General features: G+C 39.5%; 1 protein-coding gene across 1 annotated transcript in view; it reads right to left on the bottom strand.

Annotated features, from left to right (window-relative positions):
- CLNK (cytokine dependent hematopoietic cell linker) overlaps positions 1 to 21,989 on the bottom strand; it is a 197,942-nt gene that overhangs the window by 23,395 nt on the left and 152,558 nt on the right. Inside the window, exons 13-16 of the mRNA XM_023206703.2 lie at positions 19,052 to 19,070; positions 16,821 to 16,902; positions 6,642 to 6,682; positions 20 to 153 (exon numbers count right to left, since the gene is read on the bottom strand). Of these exons, the coding sequence (XP_023062471.2) occupies positions 20 to 153; positions 6,642 to 6,682; positions 16,821 to 16,902; positions 19,052 to 19,070 (276 nt within the window). The remainder of the gene's footprint in view (positions 1 to 19; positions 154 to 6,641; positions 6,683 to 16,820; positions 16,903 to 19,051; positions 19,071 to 21,989) is intronic.

Here is a 21,989-nt window from a genome sequence, read left to right as displayed (position 1 = left end):
CAGAAAAGTGTCTGCTTACCTTTCTATCAGACCTTTTGGGGAAAGGTGGTCTCCAGCTTGTGTATTTATAGGGTAGTATATTTTCATGAGGGCTACAGCTGGCTGGAGGCTGGCATCTCTGAGGAGAACAGGGCTGCATGCCTCCTCTATGATCTGGAAAGGTTAAATTCACATTTCAGTGTGATTTTGTGACTGGTGCAGGCTGTCTCCCACATCCAAAAAGGAACTGAAACCCTTCTCTCCTTCCTATATCCGTGAGGACCTTCTTGGTCAACACCACATCAGCTCACTCAGTGACTTTAATTCTCTCTGTTTTGTTCCCTGCCTGTAGCTTTGCGCTTCCTCCTTTCTTTCCTTAAGACTCACAGAGTCATCTTTTAATAATGTAATTCTGAGCCAGGCGTGGTGGCTCACGCCTGTAATCCCAGCACTTTGGGAGGCTGAGGTGGGGGCGAATCATGAGGTCAGCATATGGAGACCGTCCTGGCTAACACAGTGAAACCCCGTCCCTACTAAAAATACAAAAATTATCCGGGCGTGGGGACGTACTCCTGTAATCCCAGCTACTAGGGAGGCTGAGGCAGGAGACTCGCTTGAACCAGGGAGGTGGAGGTTGCAGTGAGCCGAGATCATGCCACTGCACTCCAGCCTGGGTGACAGAGCAAGAGTCCGTCTCAAAAAAAACAAACAAAAAAAAAAAACAAAAATGGAATTCTGACTCTGCCACTCCCCTTGGTAAAATTTCTGATATGATTTCCTTTCTGCCTAGAAGAAAATGTAAATGTTTTCCTTCTGTCCATAAGGCTCTGAATGGACTGTCTATTCATATTTCTCCATCCACATCCTCATTTCTTCCCCAATTGTCTACTCTGTTCCATGTGTAATGAACTCTGTTCATTTTTTTAAACATGACAAGTTCATTCCCTATTTTGGAAACACTATTTTTTTCAACTTGAAAGAATAACTTTAAAAAATGAAACGTCATACTTTCTAACCCAAAAGAATGACTGACAAACTATTGTTATTCCAACCTCGATATTTGACAGATACGTTAATAAAAATGAACAAAGTGAGCCTGTCAGTTCATGGAAAATAAGGGGCAGTGTCTGTTACTGATCATAAGATTGGAATTTGCAAGTGCAAACTGGAGTTTGAGGAATCTTGCATCTGCCACTGTAACACAACAGAAACCCAACATTTACACTTTTCTAATGTGGTGGGTGGTGCAAATGTGATTTTAAAAATATATTACATAATAACATTTATCAACAGTGGCAGTCCTGTTTATATCTATTATCCATTATTTTCTAAGTCATCAATGCATGATGTTGCACAATTCTGCCTGGATAAAAGATAAATTCAAGTACAAGACAGACCGAGGGATTTTAAAGTAGCAGAATATAAAAAGTTCACTGATAGGGGTTTGATTTCACATGACACCTAAACTTTAAGATACTACCACTTGTCAAATGTTAATGTGCTATTTTCTCTACATGCCTCAATCAAAATAACATTTTCATTGCATATCTTTCCAGTTAATAATAATAAAAAAATATATATATTGAAATTTAGACCACAAACATGGAGTGAAGTATAAGGAGGAATACCAAGCAAGACAGCTGTAAATTTATTGGTAATTTTAAGCAAGGAGCAACTATTTTAAAAACATAAAACCTTTAGGATAGATAAACATTATGTAAGTAAAATACTAGGCAAAAATAACTTATGACATGGAAAAGAGGTAATCAGTGTGAATGCAGAATTAGAAGTTTTTTAGTTGTAATTCATTCTAAAAAACATAAGCAAAGTTACAGTTATGCTTAGTAACTTAACAAGAACTTTGAAAGGATGGGTTGCTTTCGATCCAGTAAATTTTTGAGATGAAATATTAAACATTAGCAAATACATGCCATTTTCCATAATATTTATATAGGCGCTAATTCTGCTTCTTGTAATCAAAAAGCCAAATTTATCTCTAAGTTTACTAAGAAGAACACTACTTCTGATGCATTGACAATTTTATTCTAAGGAGACCAAGGATTGTAGCTTTTTTTTTTTTTTTCTGAGATGGAGTTTTGCTCTTGTTGCCCAGGCTGGAGTTCAATGGCATAATCTTGGCTCACTGCAACGTCTACCTCCCCAGTTCAAGCGATTCTCCTGTCTCAGCCTCCTGAGTAGCTGGAATTACAGACACCTGCCACCACACCCAGCTAATTTTTGTATTTTTAGTAGAGTCAGGGTTTCGCAAAGTTGACCAGGCTGGTCTTGAACTTCTGACCTCAGGGGATCCGACCACCTTGGCCTCCCAAAGTGCTGGGATTATAGGTGTGAGCCACCACGCCTGGCCAGGATTGTTGCTTTAAGTGTTGAGCTTAAGGATGTTTGTTATGAGGGCTTATTTGTATCAAAATATTTGTTGCAGAAAACTGTTTGATCACTTAAAGTTTAAATTACCTTAATTGTGGTTAGTTAATTTCAGCCATCAATTTATATTTTAAAAAATGAGAATAAAACTAGAGCCATTCCTAGTTTTAAAATGTTATTTTACAAATAAAAAAATTTAGCTTTCAAACACAAAGAAGAATCTGCACTTTCGGAAATAAAGCATTCTAAGTTTTTTGTATTGTTTGAAAAGAAAATATGAATTTCAGATTGCTAAAATTTTAGCATGCCATTATTAAAAATATTTAGGGTAACCAAAAGAAGACTGATACTGAAATGTATAACTTCCAAGAAAAAGAAAGAAAGGAAAATAAAGGCGAGATGAATCTAGTATACAGCAGGACAAAAAAATTAAATACAAATCAGGACAAATAGGAGGCACAACATATATAAAAACAGACCCCAAAATATCAGTAACCACAATAAGTATCAAAGGTGCAAACTTACCTTTAAAAATCAGATGCAGATTGATTTAAAAATTCCAGTTATTTGCTAATTGCACTTCTAACATGTAATTACACAGAGAGCAAAAGGATGGAGACCTGTATATCAGGCAAATCCTAACCAAGAGAAAGCCAACAGAACTGTACTAATACACAATACAATTGACTTGAGACTTATTTAAATGGCCATAATTAACTTTTCAACATGGATTGAAGAAATAGGAACATACTCAAGAGGAAAAAATAACCATTTTCGGTATTTCCTATCACTTAGATGGTGTTGCATGCATAGTAATGTTCAGTAATCATGAATTTTTCATGATATTGTGGCAACTGATTTATTCTTTTTTAACCTTCAGTGCCCTGCTTGGATATTTTAAAAGTCCTACTTGAAAAAGAGCATTTGGAAACAGCTATGCATTTGTAGTTTGTTCAGAGAATGACTTAAAACAAAACAGAACAAAGAAACAAAAAGAACAAGTTTGCCAAGTAAATTTTCTCTGAAAGCCTGGTTGGATCTTTGTTGAATGAATGAATGAAAGAAATTCTGACTGTGTAACTCGCTATAAGTATTTAATTGATTTTGTTTTAAAATAATTGAAGCAGTTAATCTTTGGATTTTTTTTTCTTAAATAAAACATTACATTTAAGTTTTATAACCCCATGAAATAGGACTCTCCTAATATGGAGAATGGAGGGTCACAGAAATGAAGCCACAAGATAAGGGGAAGAACATTGGGACTAGCACAGTGGAGGTGCACAATAAATTTGAGGGAGAGTAGCCTAATAGAAAAGGCATGGGTTGAAAAACCATACTGATATCAATAATTACTAATATTTAAAATTCTTATGCATTATAGATTAAGCTCTTAGCACAGTGTTTGATCATATAACCACCCCATCAAGGCTAGCTGTGAGTGTTGCTAATATTACTAGAGAAATACAGTTCTAGAACTCCCTGTTGTAACTTATAATAAAGCATTTTATGTTAAGCAGGTAGTCTGTAAATATTTATTTGAAAAATTTAATTCACACTTACACACAATTTAAAAAATAATTTTATAACAAAAAGAGGCTGGGTGCGGTGGCTCACGCCTGTAATCCCAGCACTTTGGGAGCCTGAGGCGGGTGGATCACGAGGTCGGGAGATCAAGACCATCCTGGCTAACACAGTGAAACCCTGTCTTTACTAAACGTACAAAAAATTAGCCGGACGTGGTGGTGGGCGCCTGTAGTCCCAGCTATTCCGGAGGCTGAGGCAGGAGAATGGTGTGAACCCGGGAGGCGGAGCTCGCAGTGAGCCAAGATCCCGCAGCTGCACTCCAGCCTGGGTGACATGATGAGACTCCATCTCAAAGAAAAAAAAAAAAAGGAAAAGAAAAAGAGCCATCTATTTTAAAGCAAAGAGAAAGCATTAGTGAACAAAAACTAAAAATAAAAAAGTAAAAGAAAACAGATGATCTACAATCCCAGACTTAGAGAATAACGTTGTCACTACTTTGGAATATAACCAAAACTGGGGCCTCTTCCAACATGTCAAAATATTTTTTTCTGTCCTGAGATCCACTTGCTTTGGGTTCCTAATAGTTTAACTTGAATGCATTTATCAAAGAATTGAGCCAAATCTGTTTATCAGGCGGTAACTGAACAAGAATAACTGAACTTCCTCAAAATTATTTTCTCATTTGTAAAATAAGTATAATAACATGTACAACTGTGGAGGTGTAAATTTCACTCCGCTGCATGAATGCCTATACCTGATGCATTAGAGAATTCATTAGACCGATAATTCTAGGAGTGTAGACGCTGTGTGTTGTTTTCTGCCTGCTTAACATCGCCAAGTACTGGTGATGCAGGCATGAATTCATACCCAGTAGAATGAGTATCGGTTCAGTAGCTGATGGAGGAACATCGCAGGTGTGCTTAAGCACTGGTTAAGAGAAGGTGGGGTGGTCTCCACTCTGTATTCTTGGGGCTCAGCCCAATTTTTGGTGCAAACCATGTTCTTGGTGGATGTTTGTTTACTGAAATAGGAACTAACGAAGGCTCAAACATTTTACCATCCATCTCAGGCTTCTTTCAGCAACCTTGTTTCCTCTGAGATGAGGTGGGATTATCTGACAGTAACCTAAGCAACCCTAGTACAGATGATCTACTTACAGCCCTGAGGTGCTTGACTGGACTCATATCTGTGAAGGCCATTTCCATTCCTCCATTCCATTCTTCAATTGCTCTTTATTTTTTTATTTGTGCTTGATTTTATATTTCAAGTTAAGATTCTGGATTTCTCTCTAAGCTATGATTCTGCTTCCCCATCCCTGCAACAAAACCTTCATAAGTAACACCCCTTCTGAGCCCAGTCAGCCTCTGGACTTTCCTCCAGGATGCTCCAAGTCTTTTCATCTTCATCCACTCAGATCTGACCTTTAGGACTTCCATCCCTGACATCTGATGACTAGGGATTGAGTCCATTGGTTTATTTTAGCCCTCTTTGGGCACCTTTTAAATAAAGGAATCTTCTGTTGGGAAACTCATTAGCAATGTGTATATGAGGGGAAATGAATTTATCAGCTTGGTTTTCCAGCCTCAGGCCCAGATGGCTTACGGCAGCAGTGATATGAAGGTATGATGGAAGTCCGTGAGACAACCTACAGGTCTACTGAGGTCATTTGAGTGGGAAGAAGAAAGAGAATGCAGAAAAGGAAAAAAGGACATTAAAATGTATTAGTTGCCTACTATGTGGCAGGCAGAGGGCTGTGTGTGTGTGTGTGTGTGCAAATACTATATTAATATGAATATATCAGTTAACATTACTACTTGAATTTTATGAAAGGGGAAAGGTAAAGCTCAAAGAATTAATTTGTTCAAAGTGATCTTACTATAAGGAGAGAGACAGAATTAGGAGCAGGATCAGTAGAGAACCTCATCCTCTCCACAATACCCTGTGGGCTTTGCTTCCTCCAGGTTTAAACCCCCTTTTCTTTTTTTGGCTCAACAAAGAGAGATTCCAGTGCTAGATGCAACACAGAATCTTCATGGCACATAGAGTGAAAAAAGGAAGGACAAATGAATATGATGGCAGTAGTTTGTGCAAAATAATTAGTTAATACCAACACCCACCACTAACAGTTATGGAACTCTATGTTTATATGCCACTTCAGACATCGCCACAGATGTGATCTCCTTCTGATTTTTACTTACAAACAGTCACTAAGAGACGTCAGTTTTATTTTCTTCATTTTGCAGATTTTTCTTGAGACAAATTTGTTTTGTACCCAGTGGATTGGGAAAAATTAAGTTTGTCAAAAACAACTGTTGGAGAGAATGGGGAACAATGGGGACTCACACACTGTTGGTGAGACCAGTCAATGTCTACTTTGGAAAACACATCTAGGGCAGTTGAAGAGATGCATGTCCTAAGACAGAGCAATTTCATGAAGGCAATTTCTTATGAAGGGAAATGATCGCATTTTATACATGGGACAACATCTGTACTAATGTTGATAGCATAATAATATTCATAAGAGGAAAAACTACCTAAAACTACCTAAAACCTACCATAAGAGAAACCACCTAAGTGATCATATTTAATCATGGATTAAAATTATTGTCATAGTAATGCAATGGAAATGAACTAATTATATCTGTACACATCAGCTCAGTGGCTCTGGGGTTCACAACAGCTAAGTCCCAGAGCAGCAATATCGCAGTATCATGACTTACCTGTTTATTTGATAATTCTGAAAGTGCTCTTACCTCTGTTTTGCACACCGTGGTTGCTCGTCGTGAATGAAGAACTATAAGAAAAAGTGTTAGAATTCAAAGAATGTTAGTATTTCCCCTTGGTGGTAAAATTCCACTCAGAGGCAAGGTCAATGATAACAGCCTGAAGTCACAGTTATAAAGCAATTTATATTTTACTGGATAAGCTAGAAGAATCGTTTGTTTTGAAAGGCACTAGGAGGCATGTTCTCCTCCTTTCTCAAGCTGGCAATATTAGACGTGGAACAAACTGACCATATAAGTTCTTCTCAGGTCTTTTCAGTGAGTGCATATCATTATTCTTCACTTTTTGAAGCCATGAATTTAAACTTGCTTTGTAGCTACAGTCATTATGGAACACAACATTTTGCTGGTGGGGGTTCAAAATCTATAGAAACTGTTTACCAATTGAAAGTCAACCACAGAGTGGAAGAAGAATATAGAAATTATTGTATTCCTTCCAGAATTGTGTGCTAAGTAAGAAAACTTAGTGGATTATGATAAGAAAAACGCCAAAGAAAAAGAGATTATAAAACTTTAAGACAAAATAACAATATGCATTTCTAACTACAAAAATGATATTATCAAGACTGTCCATCAGTGGCTTTTCTTAGCACTCTACTTAATACTTAGCTCTAATTTTCTGGTTCATTTTGTATTGTGGTCAGCATCATCCATATAAGCTCCAGGTGCTACCACAGTTAAATCTAATTACATGAGAGATGCTCTATTCCAAGGACTGTGCTATTGACTAAAGCCTCTGGGTTAATTAAATGAAACCTGATCCATTTCTAGTGCCAATGAAATCAACTGTGCATGTATCTGGTTTATGTTGTCACCATAAAAGCCCGAGGTCATGTGTTTTGCTTTGTGGATAAAAACGCGAGCAGTTCATCCAGTCACCATACTACGCTGTGACTGCCAGTCAGACTGCTACTGAAATTCAAAATTTGACTCCGTTAAAACCAGAATCCTTTTACTAGCAGCCAGTGTACAATTCTGTTAAATGTCTGGGAAAAAATAGGGAATAGCAAAATTTCTCTGCTCTAATAGTTTAGGATTTTTAGAAAATGTTGAAAAGAATAGAAATGTCCTCTGTGGATATTCTAGAAGTACATAGTTGATATGACTATAAGCAGAAAAAAATAAAAGCAAAATAATGAAAATTAAAAGGCCTGGCGCAGTGGCTTAAGCCTGTAATCCCAGCAGTTTGGGAGGCCAAGGCAGGTAGATCACCTGAGGTCAGGAGTTCAAGACCAGCCTTGGCAACATGGTGAAACCCTGTCTCTACTAAAAACACAAAAATTAGCTGGGCGTGGTGGCACATGCCTGTAGTCCCAGCTACTTGGGAGGCTGAGGCAGGAGAATCGCTTGAACCCAGGAGGCGGAGGTTGCAGTGAGCTGAGATCACACCACTGTACTCCAGCCTGGGCAACATGAGCGAAACTCTGTCTCAAAAAAAAAAAAAAAAAAAAAAAGAAAGAAAGAAAAAGAAAGAAAGAAAATAAAAATGATGACTGGTTTAACAAATATGTGTTGAATACTTACTAGGCACATGGTATGTTCCGGGGAATAGACAATACAGAAGACATGGCCTCTGCCTGAATGAAGGTTAGTTTATAAAAGAAACACATCCTTGTATCATAATTATAATGTAGAATAAATGTTATGGTAAAGGTGTGCACAGCAGAAGTTTCTGTAGTAGTGAAAGGTCATGTAAATGAGACAAAATTGCTTTCATTCTCAGGAAAGGCTTTAAGGGAGAAAGATGAACCAAGCTGACCCCTGAAGCATGAATAGGAGTAAGAGTGTATTCCAGGCAGGTAGAGCTGCACGTGCAAAGGCCCAGAGGCAAGGAGGCATGGCCTTTTCTGCAAGAGACCAGAAAGCAGTTCTTTCTAGAGGAAAGGGAGGGTGTGGAGATGATCAGTATCATTGGAAGACTAGTGCAATAGTCCAGGCAAAAGTTGACAGTGACTGGGCCATGCAAGGAGCTAGGAAAATGGGGAAGAAATAGACATTCAACACATGTTTTAGAGATGTAATTTTGGGAGCTGAAAATGGATGGGACAGAGGAAGAGTGAAGATGGGAAAGAGAGCTAACTGAGTTTACTGGGATGAAAAGCTTTGCAGAGGATATTGTGGGTTTCAGAATGGGACTAGAAATGAAGAGTTTGATTTTCACCATTATGAGTTTGTGCTGCCTGGGACTTAGCTAAGGAAAACTGCTCAATGGGTCATTAGATACACAGGTCTGGAGCTAAGAGAGGTGGTTTGCAGAAGATAGGGATTTGGGAATTATCAACATGGGGTTGAAGTTTGATGCTGGAGATAGATGTGATTACGCAGGCCTTAGAGATGGTAAAGAGGACCTCAGATGAATTCTGAGGAATACCAACATTTAGAGGTCAGTTTGGGAAAAAGTCCAAGATGAGGAATTAGAAGAAGCAGCAGTCAGTTAAGAGAGGAAGAAACATCAAGACTCTTTATTCAATAAATGAAACAAACAAATAAATAAACAAAAGAAGTGAAACCACATCAAATAACTATTACAGAAATGAGGCCAACTGGAGAGCTTGTTATTTTTTCACTGTAATGTAATGTGTGTATTTTTCACTTTTACAAAATTACATTAAGAAAGGGGGCTGGGCATGGTGGCTCATGCCTGTAATCCTAGCACTTTTAGAGGCCAAGGTGGGTGAATCACTTGAGCCCAGGAGTTCGAGACCAGCCTGGGCAACATGGTGAGACCCCTTCTCTACAAAAAGTACAAAAATTAGCTGGGCATAGTGGCATGTACCTATAGTTCCAGCTACTCTGGGGGATGATGTGGGAGGATCGCTTCAGCCCAGGAGGTCAAGGCTGCATTGAGATGTGATTGTGCCACTACAAGACAAAATAAAACCCTGTCTCAAAGAACAAGAAAGAAAGAAGAAAGAAACAAAGAAAGAAAGAAAGAAAGAAAGGAAGAAAGAAAGAAAGAGGAGGAGGAGGAGAAGGAGGAGAAGGAGGAGGAGGAGAAGGAGGAGGAGGAGGAGGAGGAGAAGGAGGAGGAGGAAGAGGAGGAAGAGGTGGAGGAAGAGGAAGAGGATATTGTATGGGGAAGAGTTTTGTATTTAAGCTGTTTGGGGCTTAGACACCAGACGGTCCCCAAAGCACAGTGAAGCTACATGTCCTAGTACCCACAGGCCAAATAAAGTTACTGAAGGTGCCAAATGGGACCAGGGAAGAAAGTAAAGGAGGGAAAGGAATAGGGTATGGTGATCATGCCCCCGATATACGGGGCCTCGCAATAGCAATGAGAGCAAGTGTTCACTGGGCTCTTGCAACATGCCTGACTCTGCCCTAGGTTTCTCATGTAAGACAGTGAGGTCGCCCAGGTCACGTGGTTCACTGCTGATAAAGTCAGGCAACCTGGCTTCAGTGGATCCTGCTTAACACTATTCTGTTCCATCTCAAACATGGTACATTCCCAGCAAATACTTACTGAATCAATTAAAGGCAGCATTTTAGCCATGGGCAGGCACCAGGGATAGTCAGGATTTATGGGCTGCATTTTTAGAATCAAGTCCTTATGAGCAGCACTGGCTACTGAACAGTGCTTGGACTTTGAGGTTGGGCTTGGCTTCCATGGTAAAGGGCTCGGTCTTTCTCAGCTTTATGTTTTTCATCTGAAGAATTGATGCAAATTATCTCCTGGATTCATTAAGCTTTAAGCTGGGGTTCCATGGAGGAATAGGAGTGTTCCAAGTAGGGAGAGGGTGGAGAGGAGCAAATATGGGGGGAGGGACTACAGGCGGGAGAGGGGCGCGTGCCAATGCCGTGCGTTAAGTGGCATTGTGGTTGCTGGCAGGCATCTGATGAGGCTGCAGTGCCCCAGAGTGACAGGAGAGTGGCTTGAACTGAGGTCAGAGGCACTGGCGAGAGTGAGATCATAAGGGCCTTACAGCACCTAATACTGGAGGCCCTGGATTTTGTTTTAGGGCAGTCACTACTAATTTAGTGACTTTGGTCAATAAATATCCTGCCTGAGCCTTGACTTCTTTAACTGTTCAGTTGGGTTGACAGTTGTCACAAGAAGCGGGGCAGGCAAGTATCTAACCCGATGATTCTGATGAGGGCATTTTCTTTTTTTTTTTTTTTTTTTTAATTATACTTTAAGTTCTAGGGTACATGTGCATAACGTGCAGGTTTGTTACATATGTATATATATGCCATGTTGGTGTGCTGCACCCATCAACTCGTCAGCACCCATCAATTCATCATTTATATCAGGTATAACTCCCCAGTGCAATCCCTCCCCCCTCCCCCCTCCCCATGATAGGCCCCAGTGTGTGATGTTCCCCTTCCCGAATCCAAGTGAGCTCATTGTTCAGTTCCCACCTATGAGTGAGAACATGCGGTGTTTGGTTTTCTCTTCTTGTGATAATTTGCTAAGAATGATGGTTTCCAGCTGCATCCATGTCTCTACAAAGGACGCAAACTCATCCTTTTTTATGGCTGCATAGTATTCCATGGTGTATATGTGCCACATTTTCTTACCCATGATAGGCCCCAGTGTGTGATGTTCCCCTTCCCGAGTCCAAGTGAGCTCATTGTTCAGTTCCCACCTATGAGTGAGAACATGCGGTGTTTGGTTTTCTCTTCTTGTGATAATTTGCTAAGAATGATGGTTTCCAGCTGCATCCATGTCTCTACAAAGGACGCAAACTCATCCTTTTTTATGGCTGCATAGTATTCCATGATGTATATGTGCCACATTTTCTTAATCCAGTCTGTCACTGATGGACATTTGGGTTGATTCCAAGTCTTTGCTATTGTGAATAGTGCCGCAATAAACATACGTGTGCATGTGTCTTTGTAGTAGCATAATTTATAATCCTTTGGGTATATACTCAGTAGTGGGATGGCTGAGTCATATGGTACAGCTAGTTCTAGATCTTTGAGGAATTGCCATACTGTTTTCCATAATGGTTGAACTAGTTTACAATCCCACCAACAGTGTAAAAGTGTTCCTATTTCTCCACATCCTCTCCAACACCTGTTGTTTCCTGATTTTTTAATGATTGCCATTCTAACTGGTGTGAGATGGTGTCTCATTGTGGTTTTGATTTGCATTTCTCTGATGGCGAGTGATGATGAGCATTTTTTCATGTGTCTGTTGGCTGTATGAATGTCTTCTTTTGAGAAATGTCTGTTCATATCCTTTCCCCACTTTTGGATGGGGTTGTTTGTTTTTTTCTTGTATATTTGTTTGAGTTCTTTGTAGATTCTGGAAATTAGCCCTTTGTCAGATGAGTAGATTGCAAAAATGTTCTCCCATTCTGTAGGTTGCCTGTTCACTCTGATGGTAGTTTCTTTTGCTGTGCAGAAGCTCTTTAGTTTAATTAGATCCCATTTGTCAATTTTGGCTTTTGCTGCCGTTGCTTTTGGTGTTTTAGACATGAAGTCCTTGCCCATGCCTATGTCCTGAATGGTACTACCTAGATTTTCTTCTAGGGTTTTTATGGTATTAGGTCTAACATTTAAGTCTCTAATCCATCTTGAATTAATCTTCATATAAGGAGTAAGGAAAGGATCCAGTTTCAGCTTTCTACTTATGGCTAGCCAATTTTCCCAGCACCATTTATTAAATAGGGAATCCTTTCCCCATTTCTTGTTTCTCTCAGGTTTGTCAAAGATCAGATGGTTGTAGATGTGTGGCATTATTTCTGAGGACTCCGTTCTGTTCCATTGGTCTATATCTCTGTTTTGGTACCAGTACCATGCTGTTTTGGTTACTGTAGCCTTGTAGTATAGTTTGAAGTCAGGTAGCGTGATGCCTCCGGCTTTGTCCTTTTGACTTAGGATTGTCTTGGCAATGCGGGCTCTTTTTTGGTTCCATATGAACTTTAAAGCAGTGTTTTCCAATTCGGTGAAGAAACTCATTGGTAGCTTGATGGGGATGGCATTGAATCTATAAATAACCTTGGGCAGTATGGCCATTTTCACGATATTGATTCTTCCTATCCATGAGCATGGTATGTTCTTCCATTTGTTTGTGTCCTCTTTGATTTCACTGAGCAGTGGTTTGTAGTTCTCCTTGAAGAGGTCCTTTACATCCCTTATAAGTTGGATTCCTAGGTATTTTATTCTCTTTGAAGCAATTGTGAATGGAAGTTCATTCCTGATTTGGCTCTCTGCTTGTCTGTTACTGGTGTATAAGAATTCTTGGGATTTTTGCACATTAATTTTGTATCCTGAGACTTTGCTGAAGTTGCTTATCAGCTTAAGAAGATTTTGGGCTGAGACGATGGGGTTTTCTAAATATACAATCATGTCATCTGCAAACAGGGACAATTTGACTTCTTCTTTTCCTAACTGAATACCCTTGATTTCTTTCTCTTGCCTGATTGCCCTAGCCAGAACTTCCAACACTATGTTGAATAGGAGTGGTGAGAGAGGGCATCCCTGTCTTGTGCCAGTTTTCAAAGGGAATTTTTCCAGTTTTTGCCCATTCAGTATGATATTAGCTGTGGGTTTGTCATAAATAGCTCTTATTATTTTGAGGTACGTTCCATCAATACCGAATTTGTTGAGCGTTTTTAGCATGAAGGGCTGTTGAATTTTGTCAAAAGCCTTTTCTGCATCTATTGAGATAATCATGTGGTTCTTGTCTTTGATTCTGTTTATATGCTGGATTACGTTGATTGATTTGCGAATGTTGAACCAGCCTTGCATCCCAGGGATGAAGCCCACTTGATCATGGTGGATAAGCTTTTTGATGTGCTGCTGAATCCGGTTTGCCAGTATTTTATTGAGGATTTTTGCATCGATGTTCATCAGGGAGATTGGTCTAAAATTCTCTTTTTTTGTTGTGTCTCTGCCAGGCTTTGGTATCAGGATGATGTTGGCCTCATAAAATGAGTTAGGGAGGATTCCCTCTTTTTCTATTGATTGGAATAGTTTCAGAAGGAATGGTACCAGCTCCTCCTTGTACCTCTGGTAGAATTCAGCTGTGAATCCATCTGGTCCTGGGCTTTTTTTGGTGGGTAGGCTATTAATTGTTGCCTCAATTTCAGAGCCTGCTATTGGTCTATTCAGGGATTCAACTTCTTCCTGGTTTAGTCTTGGGAGAGTGTACGTGTCCAAGAAATTATCCATTTCTTCTGGATTTTCTAGTTGATTTGCGTAGAGGTGTTTATAGTATTCTCTGATGGTAGTTTGTATTTCTGTGGGGTCGGTGGTGATATCCCCTTTATCATTTTTTATTGCGTCTATTTGATTCCTCTCTCTTTTCTTCTTTATTAGCCTTGCTAGCGGTCTGTCAATTTTGTTGATCTTTTCAAAAAACCAACTCCTGGATTCATTGATTTTTTGGAGGGTTTTTTGTGTCTCTATCTCCTTCAGTTCTGCTCTGATCTTAGTTATTTCTTGCCTTCTGCTAGCTTTTGAATGTGTTTGCTCTTGCCTCTCTAGTTCTTTTAATTGTGATGTTAGAGTGTCAATTTTAGATCTTTCCTGCTTTCTCTTGTGGGCACTTAGTGCTATAAATTTCCCTCTACACACTGCTTTAAATGTGTCCCAGAGATTCTGGTATGTTGTATCTTTGTTCTCATTGGTTTCAAAGAACATCTTTATTTCTGCTTTCATTTCGTTATGTACCCAGTAGTCATTCAGGAGCATGTTGTTCAGTTTCCATGTAGTTGAGCGGTTTTGATTGAGTTTCTTAGTCCTGAGTTCTAGTTTGATTGCACTGTGGTCTGAGAGACAGTTTGTTATAATTTCTGTTCTTGTACATTTGCTGAGGAGTGCTTTACTTCCAATTATGTGGTCAATTTTGGAATAAGTGCGATGTGGTGCTGAGAAGAATGTATATTCTGTTGACTTGGGGTGGAGAGTTCTATAGATGTCTATTAGGTCCGCTTGGTGCAGAGATGAGTTCAATTCCTGGATATCCTTGTTAACTTTCTGTCTCGTTGATCTGTCTAATGTTGACAGTGGAGTGTTGAAGTCTCCCATTATTATTGTATGGGAGTCTAAGTCTCTTTGTAAGTCTCTAAGGACTTGCTTTATGAATCTGGGTGCTCCTGTATTGGGTGCATATATATTTAGGATAGTTAGCTCTTCCTGTTGAATTGATCCCTTTACCATTATGTAATGGCCTTCTTTGTCTCTTTTGATCTTTGATGGTTTAAAGTCTGTTTTATCAGAGACTAGGATTGCAACCCCTGCTTTTTTTTGTTCTCCATTTGCTTGGTAGATCTTCCTCTATCCCTTTATTTTGAGCCTATGTATGTCTCTGCATGTGAGATGGGTCTCCTGAAGACAGCAGACTGATGGGTCTTGACTCTTTATCCAGTTTGCCACTCTGTGTCTTTTAATTGGAGCATTTAGTCCATTTACATTTAAGGTTAATATTGTTATGTGTGAACTTGGTCCTGCCATTATGATATTAACTGGTTATTTTGCTCATTAGTTGATGCAGTTTCTTCCTAGCCTTGATGGTCTTTACATTTTGGCATGTTTTTGCAATGGCTGGTACCTGTTGTTCCTTTCCATGTTTAGGGCTTCCTTCAGGGTCTCTTGTAAGGCAGGCCTGGTGGTGACAAAATCTCTAAGCATTTGCTTATCTGTAAAGAATTTTATTTCTCCTTCACTTATGAAACTTAGTTTGGCTGGATATGAAATTCTGGGTTTAAAATTCTTTTCTTTAAGAACGTTGAATATGGGCCCCCACTCTCTTCTGGCTTGTAGAGTTTCTGCCGAGAGATCTGCTGTCAGTCTGATGGGCTTCCCTTTGTGGGTAACCCGACCTTTCTCTCTGGCTGCCCTTAAGATTTTTTCCTTCATTTCAACTTTGGTGAATCTGGCAATTATGTGTCTTGGAGTTGCTCTTCTGGAGGAGTATCTTTGTGGCGTTCTCTGTATTTCCTGAATTTGAATGCTGGCCTGCCCTGCTAGGTTGGGGAAGTTCTCCTGGATGATATCCTGTAGAGTGTTTTCTAATTTGGTTCCATTTTCCCCCTCACTTTCAGGCACCCCAATCAGACGTAGATTTGGTCTTTTTATATAATCCCATACTTCTTGCAGGCTGTGTTCATTTCTTTTTCTTCTTTTTTCTTTTGGTTTCTCTTCTCGCTTCATTTCATTCATTTGATCCTCCATTGCTGATACTCTTTCTTCCAGTTGATCGAGTCGGTTACTGAAGCTTGTGCATTTGTCACGTATTTCTCGTGTCATGGTTTTCATCTCTGTCATTTCGTTTATGACCTTCTCTGCATTAATTAGTCTAGCTGTCAATTCTTCCACTCTTTTTTCAAGATTTTTAGTTTCTTTGCGCTGGGTATGTAATTCCCTCTTTAGCTCTGAGAGGTTTGATGGACTGAAGCCTTCTTCTCTCATCTCATCAAAATCATTCTCTGACCAGCTTTGATCCGTTGCTGGCGATGGGCTGTGCTCCTTTGCAGGAGGAGATGCGCTCTTATTTTTTGAATTTCCAGCTTTTCTGCCCTGCTTTTTCCCCATCTTTGTGGTTTTATCTGTCTCTGGTCTTTGATGATGGTGACGTACTGATGGGGTTTTGGTATAGGTGACCTTCCTGTTTGATAGTTTTCCTTCTGACAGTCAGGACCTTCAGCTATAGGTCTGTTGGAGATTGCTTGAGGTCCACTCCAGACCCTGTTTGCCTGGGTATCAGCAGCAGAGGTTGCAGAAGACAGAATATTGCTGAACAGCGAGTGCACCTGTCTGATTCTTGCTTTGGAAGCTTCCTCTCAGGGGTGTACTCCACCCTGTGAGGTGTGGGGTGTCATTTTCAACAACACTTGGTCGCCTGGCCATCAATTGCTGTTCAGAAGTAACTAAAGCTTTTGTGTGGTCATCAACCCAGAATAGTTTGAAAAAACCCACTTTTCCTCCCAGGTTGATTAGCATCCTTTCCAGTTAATCCCATCTGGTTAATCCTTAAAATTTCCCAAACTTCTCTAACACTCAATCATTTATAAATTTCCGAAAGAACAACATTATCAAAATCAATAACAGCCGTAATTCACAAGTTTCTCTTGAACCTCATTATTGGGCTTCAGACACAAAGACTTTTGTTTCTCAGAAAGTCTTTGTGATCATTTATCTGAGACAGCACATGGCCTGACCCCCAGCCTCAGACCTGAGAAGGGATTTCTGGCTCCTTACCTGCTAATGGCAAGTGGAATCTCTTGAGAATTTTCGTTTTGTAACAGATGAGTTGATTCAGGCTTCCTCTGGTTATGAGGGACTATATAAAACAGTGACATAATTTAGTCAGATTGCAAAAGAAAAATAATTGAGAACCATTAGAAGCCCACTGGAACTACTATAATTTCCTCCAAGTAATCTCTGATTGTTAGAAGGGGGCTCTTGATGGTCAGTGGAAACTGTAACTCACATATTCTGCAACTCTTCTGCCTCCTGAGAATGACTTTTATATTATTTATATTTATATGTTGTAAAAATCACTTTGAATATTTACAAGCTAGAACACATTATTGAACCTCCCAGAAATACAGAATATTACATTGGAAGGTATTTAGGGATTATTCTGGACCTGTGATTTTAAAAGACTTTTAGCTTCATCCTCATTCATTCATTCATTCATTTATATCATCTGACAAATATTTACGAACAGCTACTATGGGACAAGTACTCTGCCAGAGTCTGGGAATACAGTGGAGAAGAAGACAGACATAGTTCTTACATTCTAATGAAAGGAAATGGAAATAAGCATGCAAGTAAGTCGACAAGAACGTTTCTATTAGGCAGTACAATGATATAAAGGAAATGAGGTACTACTTTGGGATACAGAGTGACTATACGTATGGCTAAGAAAGACCTTTCTGAGAGATGAGATCTTAACAAGAAGAAAGTGAAATGAAAGGACTGTTCTGGCTGATGGAGAAGATTGGGTTGCCCAGCTTGTCATGGCACTTGTATTCTCATGCTCTCCTGTGATAGGGCAGGTGAGCTCCTAGGGTTCTGATGCAGACCAGCAGTCTCTACCTGGTTCCAACCAGGGATACAGTTTCTCAATTTCCTCCCCCTCCCTCGATCATCAAGTTTTTAAAAGTTCTGCCAACCATACAATCTGGAGTTATTTAGTAATTACATATGCAGTGTATGTTACTGCTTTTTATTTTCTTTTCATCACAGACAGATTAACTAGCCATCCAGAATTGCCAAGGGCACATCATAATACTATGAGATAAAATCTCATAAAACACTCTCCCAGCTGTGACCATAAGTAATAAAGCGAAGGGTGCATACAGGCACCGGCATGTTTTAATTGTGCTTGTTGCTCTGTATTCTGCCCAAGGTTCATCACAAACTGGACACCTTTGATCGAAGGACTGTGATTACTTGAAACATGAGTCAGCAGCTGGTCCATGAATCATGCATCCCATAAAATCATTTCATGTCATCAGTAGCCACCCAGAGTATCTGCCCCTCTTGAGCTGAGCAATGCCACATTGTTGTGTTAACACTCATTGTTGTGTTGTCTGATGAAACAATACCTGAACATTTTAGTTAGGATGTTGAGCTGTATTGTGGGAAAGGGCATGGTTTCAGTTAGGTTTGTGAATTTTTTAGGCTTGCCAACAACTCCTACTCTTCCATCAGGGACTCATGGGGAATCCATAAACCCAATTTAGGCCTCATTTCCAGTTTAGCTTTGTCAATGTGTAGAGAAGAGCAGACCTGAGCCTCACAGAGGAAATGCAACTTGACCAAAACCATACAGTGATTTTGTGGCAGGCCTCTGAAATCCTAACCTAATATTGCTCTGTTGAACTATGATGTCTTTTGCGAACTCTTTGGGCTGTGATGCAGGCCCTTTGGCTCTGGACATAATTCATCATTCTAGAGGAATGGAGAACAGTATTTCCCAGGTGAATATGAAAGTACTACCTGCTTAGCATCCTGCCATTTAGGATGTGAGTGACTGTTGGATTGCATGCTTGCACAACAACACCAACACTGTAGAGGTATGTGCATGTGTGTACATGTGCGTGTGCATGAAAGAGACACACATGTGTGTGCATGAGTGACATCAGAGGCAGAGATACCACGAGCTTCTTTGGAGCAGGGGACTAGCTATGTCTTTCCAAAGTGGCAGAGGGTGACAGTGTAATGCCTTTTGGTCAGTAGTGTATGGCTAAAGAAAGATGTCTGGTCTATTCTGGATTTAAATCACCCTGTTTAGACTAGAGGTCTCTGAGGTCCTTGGGATGTATGTGTGTGCATGAGGATCACGTCATCATGCACACACATAGATCCCTATCCCAGGCTTCCAAACAATCAATCCCTTTCAATAACCATAAGCACTGTAGATCTAGAAAGAGAACCAATCTATTAGTATTAGAGTAAGGAAACAAATGTAAACAATTCACCTTTTTCTGCTTCAAGGACCTGTATTGAATTAAAAAAAATAATATTTACTGACTTTTGATGACAGAGAATTTAATATAATACCATGTGTGTTTTCAGAGCATTTGGTTGGTAGAATTTTGGTAAAATTTTTGTTAGCATAGTTTGTATTTTTTTTTTAATCTACAAATAATTCCTCAGAAAACTGAACAAAAATCAAAATTTTGTAATCCATGTGTGAAGGAACATACAAGTCCACAGTCTGCTGATAGGACTATCCATTGCTTTGACTCTTTTAGAAAGTAATTTACCATAATTATCTGAAACCTTAGAAATACTCTTATTCTTATCTCAATAATTCCATTGATGAGACTCTTTTTCTAAGACACAACCTGAAATCTGAGCCAAGTTCTATGCACAAAGATGTTCTTTGCATCCTTACTTTTACAGAGTTAAATTACTGGAAACAATCTACGTGCCCAGATAACTGAACATTGTTAATTTTGGTACTATACTCACTTATTGGAATATTATAAAGACACTATAAGTATTTATATAGAGAATGAAATAAGATTATAAGTATGCATCCATGTTACATTTAAAGTTTGGAATAAAAAATTGACCCATGATATATTTTTATGCGATTATATTTTATAACCATGTATATTTGTGTGTATGTAGAATAAATGATTTGAAGTAATATGATAAAATATTAAAGGTTGTGCTTAAGCCATAAGGCTATGGTTAATTTTTTCTTTATACTTGCTCTGAAATTTCTATTTTTTAAAATAAGCATGGAAATATTCACATTATCCTTTTTAAATGTAGCCATTTATCTTCCCAAACATTTTCTTTCTCTTTCCCTCCTTATGGTGGTAGAATTCTTGATCATTCTTCATTATGAAAATCTTCACGCTTATTGGGCTTGTATCTTTGGGCCCTATTCTATTCTACCCTTGAAGAAGCAAAAAGCATTACAGTAGGGACAGTGTTTGCTGCAGTGTTTATTTAACTGCAAATAATTTTGTGAAGTCCATTTATATATTGCATCAGTTGAAGAAGACCTCAGGTATCATTTAGATGAGAACTGCTTTAACCAGGGGGATGAAATGGATCATTGAATGGCCTAGTGGGGTCCATGAACCTTCTGAAATGAAAAGCTAAATTTTTTTCTCTCTAAGTATGCGTATATATTTTTTCTTTTTCTGGGGTGAGAAAGGTTTATTATACCTTTCATCAAATTTTCAAAGTGGTGCGAGGTCCATTAAATGTTAAAAACAGTTGGTTTACAGATGAGGTCCCAAAGGGTCATGCCATTCTCCTAGATTCTCGCAGTCATCTGAAGGCTAAACTAACCCTGAGCCCAGCTCTCCTGACTCATAGTTGCATCACAGATAAGAAACTTTTGGCAACAAATTGCTTAGAGAGGCATTGTACGCCTCCCTGTGAAGCTGGCCAACAGAGAAGACTTTTTATTTCAAAGACTTTGGCATTCCCTAGGATTCTGGAAAGAGGACATACATTTCATTATGGACAGAAAATCAAAGAAACTCTATAGGCTAAGTAAAAAGAGTAATGAATCCATTCTAGTGAGGGGTTTGAAAGTATCCCTACTGAGTCTCCCCTAGGACTTTGAACCTGGCTGTTCAAAGTGCTCAATCCTATGCAGCTCTCAGGCTTGTCAACGGTGAGGGGAAGAAGAGGTGCGAAGAATGCAGAGAAGCCCTCTATCTGGGGGAGCAGTTGTTTTATTTAATTGAGACCAACCAACTTTTGGCTTGAGGGCTCTGAATTTAAAATCAAATGTAGTTAGAAAAGTAGCATGAAATCACTCATTTTTCTTCTGTAACTTTTTTATTGTTAGAAAATAAACATAGTCAAGTTAAATAGTAGTGTCTCTTTTATTACCTGTCTCCCTCTTTCTTCTTCCTCTTTTCTTTTCCTTTCTCCTCCCTCCTTCCCTTTTCCTTCCTCCTTTTCTTTCACCTTCTCTGCCCCCTCCTTTCATGCCTTCCTTCCCTATTCTTTTTAGTTATTTTGGTTCTGAGCTATTTCTGTATGTTTTAAAGCAGAGAGACACGGCGGTGGGGAAGACACCTAGACTTTGGGATTTCCAGGACTGGCCCTATCTCCTCCCGGCTGTGAGGACTCTTTGCCACCTCTCTGGGGTTTCATTTTTCTCTTAAGGCTTTGTGAGTACAAAATGAGACAATGAGTCTTTCCTTTCTCTGAAAACTGTAAAATGCCATGTGAATTTGAGTGGGGGCAGGTAGCACATAAAAGATTCTAGTCCACAAGACAGTGTTCAAGCAAGCACTGAGTGCAGGCACAAGCACAGCTTGCCCTGATGGGCTTTTGTGATGAAGAAATGGCCTTGAATCTCAGCCCAAACAAACAATGGGGAAGTGTCTTGGCAAAAGATAAGGAGCAACAATGTGTTTTTCCACTAGATCTTCTTGTTCTTTAGATGATATCAACTTCTAGCAGAATGCCAACTAAAGTTGCAAAGAAAACAAACAGTCCTGCACATTTCCTGCCATCTAAGGCTGACCCCCATCTCCCAATTCCTTTTTGCTTGTTTGTGATTGGGAGGCCTACTGTCCTCTCAGACTGACCAATGGGTTATGATTTGAGGTCATCGTGAGCAGTACCCAACTATTACTCAAGATACCTAGGCCTAGCTTACAGGAAGCAGGGGACAGAGTCCTGGATTCAGGCACCTTGGATGTGTGGGTTCCCCCAGCAGCTAAGCATCACCCCAGCCTGCTCCTTCCAGGAGACACTAAGGAAGTACAACCCCTCCCAGAAGAGCATGAGCCTGGTGAAGTCCTCAGTGGAACCAGAACTGTTTTTCTCATCAAGTGGTTATGTATGTTATCTTTCTTGACATTATTGTCTTGTGGATTAGGGAGATTAGGGATAATAAATGTCTTGTTTCAGTGACAAGCTAGAAATGTGGCT

Source organism: Piliocolobus tephrosceles, chromosome 3 (genome assembly GCF_002776525.5).
Source record: "Piliocolobus tephrosceles isolate RC106 chromosome 3, ASM277652v3, whole genome shotgun sequence".
Classification (NCBI taxonomy): domain Eukaryota; kingdom Metazoa; phylum Chordata; class Mammalia; order Primates; family Cercopithecidae; genus Piliocolobus; species Piliocolobus tephrosceles.
The sequence above is the reverse complement of the archived record's forward strand: the minus strand, read 5'-3'. Positions and strand labels throughout refer to the sequence as shown.